The sequence below is a fragment of the Rhea americana genome, unplaced genomic scaffold, assembly GCF_003343005.1.
Source record: "Rhea americana isolate MKP2758 unplaced genomic scaffold, rheAme1 scaffold_168, whole genome shotgun sequence".
Lineage (NCBI taxonomy): Eukaryota > Metazoa > Chordata > Aves > Rheiformes > Rheidae > Rhea > Rhea americana.
In genome coordinates, this window is record NW_028185794.1 from 978,102 (window position 1) to 991,681 (window position 13,580).

The window sequence follows — 13,580 nt, forward strand, 5'->3', positions numbered from 1 at the left end:
TAATTTTTGCAAAGCTTGTTAGATGTCAGCTAAAGATTTGTCATGAAAAGCTCAGTTCGGTATCACAAGTGTAACTCAAACAGGCCTTCAGACAGGTAAAAGCAGCGTGTATCAACCTGGGTCTAATGCAAAAGAATGCAAAGAGACTTTAAAGAAAGAAAAAAGAAAAATGCACGTTCCAGGCATTTTTCCGCCTTTTAGTTAACACCTGTCTGATGGATCGAAGCAGAAGCAGACAGGACTTCAGAAATCAATAACTGGAAACGTGCCTTCTGGAAAACTATGAAATTCATGCATGCACGCTTGCACAAAAGGACACCGGGCATAAATGCATGGTGTGAAGCTACTCTTAGCTAATCTACCACAATTTTGTCATGAGTTCCAGGTCCACGTCCTCTGAGGCATTCAAATCGGGCTAGTTAAAGCCTTTTTTTTTTTTTTTTTTTTTTTTTTTTTTTTTTTTTTTTTTTTTATGCCATATTTTTAAAACCTTTTTTTTTTTTTTTTTTTTTTTTTTTTTTTTTTTTTTTTTTTAAAAAAAAAGAGTGCAAAAAAGGCAAAAAATCGAGGGAGGAGAAGCGGGCAGCCAGCACCACCGGGCGCCAACGCAGCAGGCGCGACCGCAGAAGGCCGCCGAGGCGAAGCAGGGCTCGAAAGCAGCAGGGCGGGAGGCTCCCGCTTGCGGAGACCCGACAGATATATTTTTTTTAATCTCCTCGAGCAGCTTGCTTTAGCGCAGCCCACTCTCCAGCCACGATTTATGAGAGTCAAAAACTAACACAAAGAAAAGGCAAATATGGATTTTCCAAGCCAACTGTTCCTGGTTTATTCTCAGCGGACCGGGAAATCATTCTTTCCGCTTGCACCGTCTTCCACGCTCTTCGTCCCCGCGTCCTCGGCTCTCCTGACGCACAGCTCCGGACGCTTCCGATTAAAAACGACGGCGGTGGCCCTGCGCTTAAATTTTACCTTAGCCGCCGTTCTCCCTGCTGATGCTTTAATTTCATCACGAATTTCAAGCCCTCTTGTGCCCAGGAATTACTAGGAAGAGCTTGTACCTGTCTGCCCCAAAATTGCTTTATGCAGAGAAATGCTCTAGAAGCGTAGCCAAGCATTGCCTGCCACAGCATGATGATGCACCGCTGCTTTCCTTTAATTTAACGCCCCTGCGCTCCGCACGGACGGCGAGGCCGTTCTAGATGACTGCGTAGCAATGAATTATGCTGGATGAGGGACACGCTCTTTCAGCTTAAGAGGGCGAACAGCTTGAAAGACCGCAGAGACGAATTAGTATGTTTTTTCCGAGACGTAGCCCTAACAGATCAGGAATTCCTCACTAAAAATAATTTGTCTTTTTTGTTGGGTGATTTTTGTGCTTCTATGTAAATCGCACAAGGTTGCCTATGCTTGAGTCCTACGCAACGGAAAAGTTAAAACAGCAGGAAAATGAAAATCATTTGTTACAGCATGCTAAAAATCTACTGCAAATGGAGCTGGAAACGTTACTGCAGTGCACTGTGCTTCTGGATATTGGAAATCTGTACACTTCAATTGATTTTTTTTTTTAAATAGATTCTTAGGAACAGGAGCACATCAATAAGTCAGACTGGCTATTTAAAATACCGTAGTAACATGCTAGATCAATAGCACTGCTGAAAAAACTCGCGTTAAGATTAGGAGATGGGCGCGCTTACCGGTTTTCTTCTCGACGTATCGTTTTCCGGCCTCCCTGAAAGCCACCACTGCCCTGAAAAACGCCCTGAGGACCGCCCAGCGGAACACGGCCACCGGGTCGATCCCTATCATCCCGCAGATGAAGGCGTTTCTGCTGCTTCTCAGGAGAGCGACAATGTCTGGCCGCATGTGGTCCGTGTTTTTCTCRCGGAAATCCTAGGGAGAGAAGGGAAGAGGGAGAAAAGAGGAACCCGTAAACAAGATGGGCAAGAGAGACCGAGGTGGATCCGGACGCGTCCAACAGCCAAGGCTCAGGCCTGCCACGCGTGACGACGGTACCAAAACCACAGCTGCAAACCCGCAGCCAYAAATACACCAAGGTGGGCTCTCCCGCAAGCACGTCTTCACCCCTCGAGTCCCTCTGCTAGCAATGCAGTCGGCACGAAGATAAACGGGGTCAGCTTTGAAATAACTCGCATGGGATTTTCAAAAGCAYCTATGTCAACTAGCAGGAGACCAATGCTTACGTAACCAGAAGAAAGAGGAAAGGGGGAAAACGGGCCAAAAAAGGCCAAACTTTTCACCAAACCTTCCTCTCCCAATCACCACCTCGTTTCCTCTAGCTAAGTCCTCCTCCACACAGCACTCCATCTCCATAGAGCCCACGGTACGTCGTTTCCTAATCATAATGTTTTACGATTCATATTTTTTTACAGTCATATTTTACATTAAAGCGGTGACGGACCTTCACTCCGTACTTCACTTTGCCCGCGTAGTGCTTGATGATGAAAGCCGGTTCCATGACCGCTGGAAACTCGATGTAGGAGTTGCCTTCRTGCTGCCGCTTGAACTTGTCCAGCAGCGTCTGGTTCGTGGCTTGGGGAAAACTGATGAGAAAGGGGGGGRAAAAGAAGACAGTTGTGAACGCAAGGGAATAAAACCTCCACGTTTATTTACTGACAACCACAAATGGCAAAATAGAGATATTCTGAGCTTCTACTTCTGTGCCTGCCCATATGAAACAAATACTGATCTGAACTATGCTATCAAACATTCATATATACATACAAATATATAAATACACATGTATGAGCTCATATGATCAGCCCTACATCTATGGGATATTCTTATATTTAGGAAATAATACCTATTTCAGGTATTACCCAACTGAACCTGGTGTACAAGAGGAAGAGGGAAAAAAATACGGGGACAGACAGACAGACGGAGGAACGAGGGGAGCTTAAGCACAGCAGTTTGCCAGGAGAAAGCCAATTCTTCATCCTTAAGCTTCATGCAAATCTTCTGCCGCTTGTGGGTATGCTTCCCAGTTTCGCCTAGTTACTTAAAATAAATCAAAACACTGAGATTTTAGAAATAAAATTCTACCCCGACAGCCATTCGGGGACTTTGCCAAATTGCGCAGCCCTCCGCATTGATCCGGGACCCTTGGCGGAAAGATCTTTCATCTGCTGCGTGGAGGGAATTCTGCCCCTTTGGGATGCTCATCCTCCCGCTCTGCTTCCAGGGTAAATTTAAGAGGAGGGGGCGGTGGAAAAAAATCCTTGTGGCTCCCGGCACCCACTTACTTGCTTTCCTCATCCAGCAGATGGAGCAGGCCCGTTGGCTTCTTGCTAATGAGGTTTATGCAGCTTGAGTTGTCTATGTAGTCTATGTTGTGCCAGCTAATTCCTTCTGCTCTGTACTCCTCCTAAGGAAAAAAAGGAAAAAAAAAAAAAAAAGAAAAGAAAAAAGAAAGAAAAACCCATCACAGATATTGCAGTAGTACTTAGTGCAAGCATAACAATATGCAGAAGCTTTGCGAAAGAAAGAAAAAAAAATCATTTTAAGTAATAGAAAGAAGAAATGGAAGGAAACATGGATCCCAAAAGCGTCAAATGCTTTTTTTTTTTTTTTTAGGTAGTTCCACGTGAGAGCTAGCAGCGCAGCTTCAAGCACCTGGGCTTCAAAGGAAGAGCAAAAAAAGGCAAAGACCAAAGGGATTCAGAAAAACCGCTACGCCAAAATGAACGGTCCTTCTGATAACATCCCGCCAAATTTTTTTTCTCCTCACTGAGCCAGACTGGAGCTCCTACCCACCCAACACACATACGCACGTGATGCTCTTCCTTAATTCTCTTTTCTGAGTTGCTTTTGAAGCGTTTTTTTGCAGAATTTGCAAAAATTTGCAAGTTACTTGCAGAACCATCAGGGAACTAAGACATTTAGCAGGGAACTAAGACATTTAGACGCACAATGAAAGAAAACGGTGGGGAAATACATCCAATTATTTACATGGGAAGAAAAAAAAACAACAACAAAAAWATCCCAGTGCAACGCCCTTTCTTGCTTCGCCGGGCTCCGCGCTTAGCCGTCCACCAGGATCAACGGCTGGTGCYGGCGCACGGCCCCAGCGCGGGCCGAGCCAGGGCACGGCACGGCACGGCAGGATGCGGCTCAGCACTCACGCTCGCGCCGCCGGCGGGGGGGAGCCGGCTATCCTCCTTTTCCCTAAAGCTGCCCCGAGCCTCGCTCTTTCGCGAAAAGCTTCTCCTTCGCCGGGCTTTCGAACGACCGACCTCGAGACGTCTGCTGCAGAAACGACTGCGTTTGGTCCGTTTTATATATTAAAACCACGAGCTTCGTCGCAGGCTTTTGAGCAACAGCTTGCGGCTCGCTCTGCCTTAATAGCGACCCGGGAAGCGCGCGGTACTCCCCGCGTTGCCAAAGCGGCGTCGGTCCAAGTCGGAGTTTCCTTTCTCTGATTTAAAGACATTTGTTGATGGGAGAGTTGAAGAGGAAAAAAAATTATTCCCCAAATTATTCCCAAATTGTTATAAAAATAATAATAATTATTAGAGTTGGATGATCTAAGCAAAGGGGTCCCAGTGCATTCCTWCTTCTTCCTCTGCCCACCGGCTTTTGGTGCTCCGAGAAGGGAAGGAGAGAGGAAAAGTAACAAGGAAGAGGTTTTTTTGATCATCAAAACCCCAAATGAAGCTGCTCAAAGATCCAGATGAGTGACAGCACTTACCACTAAGCACTACTGTGGCCAGCTGGCTTCAATTACGAGGCCCTTTGGTAAAAAATTACTATTATTTTTAACCCATCTAGTTTTTATCACGACCACTTCTGAACTACTTGTCTTGGCATGTTGGGAGCTTTACACTTTTTTTTTTTAATTTCCCCCAAAATACAATCATCTTTACAATCACAGAGTAACTTTTACCATGATAACTCACGAATGCGCTCATTTTAAGGCAAGCGCGCATGCAACAGTGACTCTTCCAGAATAATTCTCCTAAAGGGTCAGTGCAAAATGGTTCCCSTTCCTTCTAACTTTCTTCCTAACATTTTTCCGGTTATCAGTTTGCTCGTCTTTAGAAAGAACCGCAGTCCAGGAAAAATAACTCCGACTTTGTGATCAACGAATATAATTGCTTCATCTTTACTAGYCTGCAGAACGCAGCGGGAGCTGTACGTACAAAAGCAGCAGCTGTAAGGTAAACTCATTGCTGCCTGTATGTGTATGTTAAACTCAACCGAGTAAGCTTTCAGTTCTTTATCTTCCATCCTGTAATGACTGTCTTTCTGCAGAATTTAGGACATGGTTTTGAAAGTTACTTCCGAATATTCCTTCATTCCTGAGCCGRGCACTCAAGTCTGCGCAGCCTTTGATGGTCCTCGCAGAGCACTTCAATTTTTATGGAATTATATCTAAAGAATGTGAGGTTTTTGTTTAATAAATGYAGTAAGATGAAGACAAGTGTAAGATAACTGCAATAAGCCATTCAAGCAGAAAGGAACTCTCAAACCAAGGGTTAATATTTCTTAATTCAATCAGCTTATAAATAAGTTGAATAAAAAGGGAGTTATTTTACAGACAAGAAACTTCCCCCTTCTTTGGAGGTTTAAGACCACTTTTACATCACCGCACCCCATTCTAAAAAAGCCCTTCTGAAACAACTCCTCGATTAATTTGGAAGCCTCTCTTAAGACCTCCTTAATACTGAGCTCCAACCAGCTACCGCAGAGCAGCGTGCCTTCGCGCAACGGAGTTCCTCGGAGCCGTTCTCTCGAGTCTCCCAGGGGCTGTCGAACTGCCAGCCCGCTTGGCCGCTCTTACCCCCTGCCCGGCGTTACAGCCCCTGCCCTGGTTTCTCTGCAGCAGGCGACGACTCGTGAGGTCGCTCCTTCCCAACGCGGTCCCTCTGCGCGCAGCGCCCTGCGGCGTGGGACTTGTTGAGGAGCAGCCATGGGGAAGGACTAGAGGAAAGGTCTTGCAAGGCAGCAGCACTCCCCGCACGTTCCCTAGGAGTACAGAGCTTTGGAAAAGCACGAACAGGGCTCCGCCGGACARCCACACAAACACAGGAGCTTGGACCCAGGTGAACCGGTCAGAAGAGGCTAAGGCCATTTGGGGAAAACGAGGAATTACAGGAGACACCTGTCATCTTTCCTGATCATGAAACTGGAGACACATCTGACAGTGGCTGAGGAGCAATCAGCGCTGGAGCAGAAATTCTCATATTTTTGTCCATACCAGCAGCAAGGAGATGCTSAGTCCCTCAAAGAACATCTGCAGCTTCCAGCCCTGGCCCAGCAGCTGGAAGTGACCTTTCAACCACCACAGAGATGCAACTACAGAAAGACAAATCTCACTTTACACACCAAATCCAAGCCCTGACCGACTCCCTGAAGAGCTAAGGGAACCTCRTACCATCCTACTTGATGGAGTAAAATGCACGGATGTCATCTAAACATGTTATTCTGAAATCTGGGACAGAAACACGTGTGTGAAGACTAATGCGCTGAGGGCAGTAACTTGGAAGGAGGGAGGCAATAATTTAGCTCTCTTGGCAGGGTTCACTGGAACTCGTTTCTCAGCACTCTGAGATACGGTCTGCGCTGGAAAGGGCTTGCAATCTTTCTGACAAACTCTTGAAATATGAAAATACAGGTCAGAGTGCTTTTGCTGGCACAGATTATATCAGTTCCGCAGGCAAAATGTTATTGGCAAAAACAACTTTTTGACAGAGACACACCTATCCTAGGACCTCTGACAATGAACCAATGTTATAAAGAATCATACCATTGACATTACACTAGTATCTGCAAAGCTTCTAGTCCAGTAAAGGTCACAGATTCCTATTTTTGGCCTCCTTACTTCCAAAAACATGCTGCCTTACTCTTCCCACTTCTGGGGGCGGGGGGGGGGAACTTGGGTTACTGCAGACAGAAGGTGGAGCAGTGCAATTGCGTGGGAGGAAAGAGCTGTGTTTTGGCTGTGCGCTAAGCTCCCAAACACAGCACCGGACCCGAGGAACCGAGTGACGAGCCCAAATATTCCACAATAATTCCAAAATAATCCATGACAATTCATTCAGGTCCCTCAGGGTCCATCAGCTCAATATTCTCCTCCAACTATGCAGGGTGAGGAGCTACCAACTGCTCCCCAGATGACCTACATAGCAGCCACAAGCAGAATAACGCCTTCCAAATTAGCACACAGAAACATCCTCGCTGCTCTGACCACGCTGGCCTGATTATGCTGGCAGGACCTCCTCAAGGACATGCAACATATGCCAAGAAGGGGAGTTGCTCTGCTGGCACAACTACAGTAACTTCTCAAGTGACGTTAGCTGAACGGACAAGAGCAGAGCCTCACTGCCGCAGCTGCGTCCGTGTGTTTGCTAGCCTTGCCAGGGCAGCAGGAGTGTGGAATGACGATTCGGTTGGAGCTCAGGAGACAASGGGGTGAGTGACTWCATCTTACCTCTTGCTAAGAAAAKAAAAKAAAAAAAAATATATATACACACACACACACACACACACTTCACTATTTGGAAAGATGTGGCAAGGCAAGGGGGTGTTTCATACGAAAGGACAGTTTTATTCAGACTTCTGCTTGCTTCCACTGCACCTTTTCAAGCTAATATGAATTGCAATGCCTCCGCTGACCCGAATGCTATGACAGGAAACAATTAGTGATGTTCAAGCATTAAAATAAATAAATAAATAAATAAATAATGTGGCTCCAGACTTTGAAACGGATGTGCTTAGAACCTGCACATTGAAATCTTTTCTGATATCAAATAAATATATACATATATAAATATATATATATTTGATTATATATATATACATATATACACACACACACACTGAATGTAGGAAAAATATTCCCAACTGGGATGCAAGAACGGAGGGAAGCCTACCCGCCATGAACGCGAGACTTCTGTGCTTTTATAGCTCAACGTGCGGAGAAACGAGTACTGTCGCCTTGAGAGAACAGGCTGCATCGGCTCCTTTAACTGCCCTCGGGCCTTTATTTAGATGTTAAACCAAATAGAAATATTCTTTGATCCGCCACACAATTAAAGGTTGATATATCCTGACTGACGGAAAATATCCCCAAGCCCAGCAGCATCTTCCAGGAAGCAGACTGCTGCTGGGAAGCACCGTCTGCACATGTATATTCACCCCGAGAGGGTGACCTACCAGTAACAACTTGCAGCAGGCAGAGTCCATTTGACTGGAGCTTAAGCTGTGCCTGGTCTAATCTGTGTCTGTTCCAATCTAATCTAAGTAGAGTTTTTCCCTATATCCAAAAGAAAAAACAAAAACAAAATAAAATTCAAGCATATTAAGAATGAAACATAAACTAAAAATCAGTTCTCAATTATTTGCATGGAATTGCATGCAAATTAAACACGGGCTTTTCCGTGTCTCCCACAAAAGTCCCAGCTTCAGAAGCGCTCGAATAAATCGCTGCAGTGGAGGAAAAAAAAAACCCCACCGACTCGTTCGCTTCCTTCCCAGATGGAGCCAGATAAGCTCCAGGACTTGATCCGCCAGAGCTTGTTATCTCACAACTTTTCCCACCGAGGCATACGAAGGCCTTGTTTATGCACGAAAATTCCCACAATAAAGCGGGAAATCAGTAGAAAATAGTTCTTCTAGAGTAGCTCCACGTGGGAACAAGGTTATAACGCAGGCATTACAAACTGCTCCAAAACTCCTCACTTAATCCAGTACCTACATTTTATGGTGACACACGGTGCACTTCCATGCTATCTATAGCCAGGCATTGCCATGTTCTCTATAAATGTATTTTTCCTAAAAATTCAAGACAGAGTGAGARTAAGTAGTGAACTATTTTCATTCCTCTTCTCATTCTTAGCCTATTTCCCCAACTCTTCCTTAAAAATCTAACAAGCAAGTCAACTCTTATTACCTTCGATAGCAGCTTTCACAAATACAAGCTTAGAGGCAGTAAACCCAGGGCTATATGTTGCACCCGACATCTGTGCAACAACCTMCTGCTGACCTTTCAGATTCAGGTGGACCAAAACGTCCAAACAACATCTCAAGCTGCTCAATTCAAAAATTAGGACAAAATACGCTATATTGATAAACCTTCTGGGAAAGAATGGAGTATCAACTCTCTAAAAATTACTTTAAACTAGRTCCTGACTGACCTAGACCACACTCAGCAGCTTTCCGGTTGCCCTTCGCCAGCAGAACGGCGAGCTGACGTCCCCAACGTGCTGGTGCCAGCACGGGCTGCMGGGCTGAGCGTCCCTCTGCGAGACATCCGAGGTGCCCAGTTTTCAGCTATAAAGCTCTCAATCTTTTAGCACGGCCTTTGGCTGAACACCAAGAGGTCCCACGGCTCCGAGAGCTGCCCGGTCGGGCTTTCCCGAAGCTGCAGGTGAAGGCGGGCAGCTGGGTATTTAGATAGGGGAAAAGGCAGAGAGCAGAAAAAATTGCGATGGTTGTGAACTGCTGGGCAAGGGGATAATTTTGACCTTAAATTGCCTGGTGTAGCAAAAGGAGATTGCATCAGCCTGGACTGCTATACTGCAGCMTGGTGTGTTGTTGCCTGCTTTGTTCGCTGGTTTGCTTTTGAGTTACGTCAAGGAGAGCAAGTCAAAAGGATGGTGGCAGAATAATGGCACTCCTGATTCAAGCAAAAGAAAAAAAAAGGACAAAAAAGAAAAAAAAGAAGAAAGAGAAAGCAACATGAACACTCCATGAGAGAGTGAGGAAGAGAAGAAGCCAGCACTAGAGCATGGAAATGGATTAACCTGCTGAGTCCAGAGCAGAGCGTCTGGCACCCTCCGGTTTCRTAAGTGCTACTTTCGATTCAGAAAGCGCACGAGCCCTCAGTTACAACGTGATTTTCACCCACTTTTCCAAGCTTCTGAGAAAGACAAAGGGAACAGCAACTGGTGGTGGGACGCAGGGAAAAGACCCTCGCTCGTCTTTGCCGGGCTCAGGACCTGGGGGTAGTTGCAGGGTTCATAAAAACGGCATTTTAGGGAGGAGACCTCTCAGGTGCTCAGGCTGCGGCTGCATTTCTTTGCATAAATCTGTAGCGTTGCAACAAAAAACGAGAAAAGCCACTGCAAGGGCAGCGGGTGTCTAATACCGTTGGAGCCACCAGAAGAGAGAGCATCAGCTGGAGCTTGAGAAGACCCTAGCAAGGAAGTTATTCAGATGTTGACAATGCTATTAAAAAACKATCACTCCAAAATCCCTGACAATTCTATGCTTAAAACGTTCCCCAGACTTTGATATTTTTATCTAAAAGGTTTTGTTCCCCTCTAACTGTGCAAGAACTCAAAAATCAGCCTTATTTCAAAGTCTATTCGTTGTCACTGCGGGTGGGACGGGGGATACCTTTTTGCATCGAAAAATAGAAAGTAGAGACCAAATAATTGAAAGACGTTATATTTAGCYGTCGCTGGATGGTATCTGTTTTTCCCGGCGGGAGGAAACCAGGCAGCAATCATCAGCRGGTGACAAATACGGCGCGTGCAACTCGTTAGGCTTTCAAAACGCTTGCTGAACGTTGGCAGCTGGCTTGGACCCAGAAGCGCTGCGTTGCAGCTCCTTCGCCTTTGAGGTTGCTATTTYGGTGGCCGCTCGGAAAGCGGCAAGTCGGAGCAATTTGCAACAGCTGCTCCAGGAAACAAGATTCGACCTTACTCAGCCGCTGCTGCGGAGCCCCTGGAGGCAGCGGCCGGCCGCCCATCAGCTTTAGCCTGCACAGATGAAAATTTCAGCTCTGTCTCAGTGTTCAAAGCCAGAGAAACTATTTAAGGAACCGATGCAGAGCAAGACTAAAACTAGAGCTCCAGCTCTCATCTTTCCTATTCTCCTCTTYGCCGCATGCAATAACATCTCTTATGGATTACGCCCCTTGTTACAGCAAGGTTATGGGCGGAGGGRTCGTCAGCCTAGAGAGCCACCTCGATGCAAGATTTTCATTCTGCTTGTTGTAGCTCCGGACCCCAGGTCTCGTTAGCCAAGGGCTTGGCACTGCGGCCAAATAGAGCGAACGGTCTCAAAGTCGGAAGCACAAAGTTGAGGAATGCAGTTACTGGACACCCGGTGAAGTTTGCCTTGGTTTGCCCCAAAACCTTCAGAAGAGGCGAGGGCAGAAGCCAAGGCTCGCCGTTGCCAAGACAAACTGGGTAACGTTTGTAGGATTCGATTTTGCTCAATGCAAGGTTCTTCATTTCTCCAGCAGAACACCTATGAGCCACTACTGCAAGAGGTGCAGCGACTTAATACAGCAGACACTCTTCAAACCGTCTGAAAAAGCACTCCAGAAAACACGCTGCCCAAGAGCCACGAGCAGCATGAAGCAGACACATCCACACGCTAGAAGCGCCTATTGGGCTCATCAGCTTTTTGCCCAAATATTTCATCTCTAGCAGTTATATATATATTTTTTTCCCTAAAAAGCATGGCCCCTTGGTTGACCATCGCCCAAGTCAGTTCTCCCTGTACCGCGCTCTCTGACTCAAAAGATGGACTTGCATCTCAAAATYGTGCAGCTACAAGGTACGGGATGACCCACGGGCTTGACCAAACGCAAAATGTGACTACAACGCGTTCCCCAAAGGCAAATAGGAGTATTCGTCTTAAGAGTCTCAGGCCGTCGGCTGCGATTAGGCTAGCTGCCCGAAAGCAGGGGTCCTAGTGGGCTTCGCAGACGTAGCACCTCGCTAAATCGAGCTGGAGGCAAAAGTCAGGGGATCAAAAAACAACAAAAAACAAATCCAAAACTCAACCTGTCTATTTTACAGGTAGCTAAACCCGATACACAAAAAACGCAGAAACTCTGAGCCCGTTACGCCGGCGCCTCACATCAGGAGAGCGTTCCCCAGTATTTTCTAACAACAGCTCGCTGCGTTTKCTAAGACACCTCCTTAAGATGCCAATATGTAGATTTAACAAGACTTTTAGTGTATTTTTTCCACTCTGTCTCGGGCATGTATTCATCGCTCCGAGGGACCCGGTAACAGGACGAGGGCGAACGAAGCCTTTCCGCAATCCCGTCCTAGCCTATAATCTCCCTTTTCCCTTTAACTCCACAACCCCAGAGGAAAAGGGCCAAAGCAAACAGCGGTGGGGGCCGATAACGACGGCAGTCATGCTTTATTTCCATCACGCAGCTTGAAATCTTTTTAGTCTAAAGACAATGTTTAAGCAACTATACGCTTTTCTTTTTTTCTTTTCTTTTTTTTTAAATGCGAGTTATGTGCAATGGCGTATTTCCAAATAATAAATCAATAACTTCTGCAGTTTGTTATTTCTCTGCACGTCATGTGGGATACAGCTGACTAAAGCATTTTCCAAAAAGCGCTCGCTATCTCGTCTCCAACTCAAACAGAAATTCGAACCAAGCCTTACAATACTCCACGGCTGACTTCTAAGGCTCGTCTTTCATCTTCGGCACTGATAAAGATAAAATRTGCCTAAATGGATTGAGGAAATAGAGAAGGGAAAAGATGCTCTGTGCAACAGAAGAAAATCCTCCTTTTCATAACGTCGCTTTATTTTCTCTACGCACCTGGTAGGCTACTGGAAGATGGAGCAGCACGGAGTTAGAAATCCTGCATATGCARCACCCTTTAAAATACAGCAGGTAATAACTGTCTCACAGGTGAAGCCACATATCACCACTCCCTGGCACAAACCGCTGCATTTTTTTTTTAGTTCACTCGCCCCAACGAGCAAATTTATGATTTCAGAGTCTCCGCGCTGGCCCAGGTTGCGAGATTTTTCCACCTATTACACAGGAACAGTAAAACCTGGGCAGCTCTGTAAATATTTACAGAGCTGTAGATGACCGTGCAAACATTTTGTAGGGCATGTTATCTTTATGAAATTAAGTTTTTACCCGTGAACGGACTGAGCCGAACTGGTTTGCAGAGCATCGAGCTCACCAGGGCGCAAGGCATAAAATAAAGACTTTGCTCAACACCCGAGCAGATGCCAGCTGATCAGGTTCTAGATTTTATTTTATTATCCATCTGCTCTTAAATCAATAAAAGAACGTCCTCGAGGTCAAAACTGGGCATGCAAACGGAGGCTGCTGCTATGTATAAAGCGAGGAGGAAAAGCGCTTTGAACAGCAAGGTCTGCGAAACAGAAGGCTACAGAGCTGCTTTTAAACTTTCCAAAGAGCCAGGCGAAAACAGGAAAAGCAGGGCGGGCTGATCRCAAAGACGACTGTCAGAAAGCGGTCCGAGGAGAGGCGTGGGAGACGACCGAAATCGAACACAGAGTTTGGGGACCATTTCAATATAAACACGAATTATCAGAACAGCAGGCAACACGTGCAGAGGCAAAAATCAGCGTTCCCGTCCYTCTAACTCAAAGAAACTCAGCACGGAGGGGAAACTCTTACAACGCGGCTTCTCTTATCAGAAGCCTCCCGAGTTGAATTTTGTACCCAGCAGTTATTTCATGTTGTTATGCCGTGCTGTGAATTGTAAAGAGGAAACAAAAATAATAATAATAATAAAAAAAAGCCTGTTGCAATGCAGAAATGCATGAATCACAGCATGGCTGAGCTTGGAAGGGACCTCCGGAGATCATCTAGTCCAACC

At 45.9% G+C, this 13,580-nt stretch overlaps 1 protein-coding gene across 6 annotated transcripts in view; it reads right to left on the reverse strand.

Annotated features, from left to right (window-relative positions):
- The window catches only part of MYO9A (myosin IXA), a 181,654-nt gene that overhangs the window by 50,866 nt on the left and 117,208 nt on the right, over positions 1-13,580 (reverse strand). For all 6 annotated transcript variants that reach the window (XM_085300723.1, XM_085300722.1, XM_085300724.1 and 3 more), the window contains 3 exons: positions 3,261-3,382; positions 2,420-2,561; positions 1,695-1,890 (listed from right to left, as the gene is read on the reverse strand). In XM_085300723.1, the coding sequence (XP_085156849.1) occupies positions 1,695-1,890; positions 2,420-2,561; positions 3,261-3,382 (460 nt within the window). The remainder of the gene's footprint in view (positions 1-1,694; positions 1,891-2,419; positions 2,562-3,260; positions 3,383-13,580) is intronic.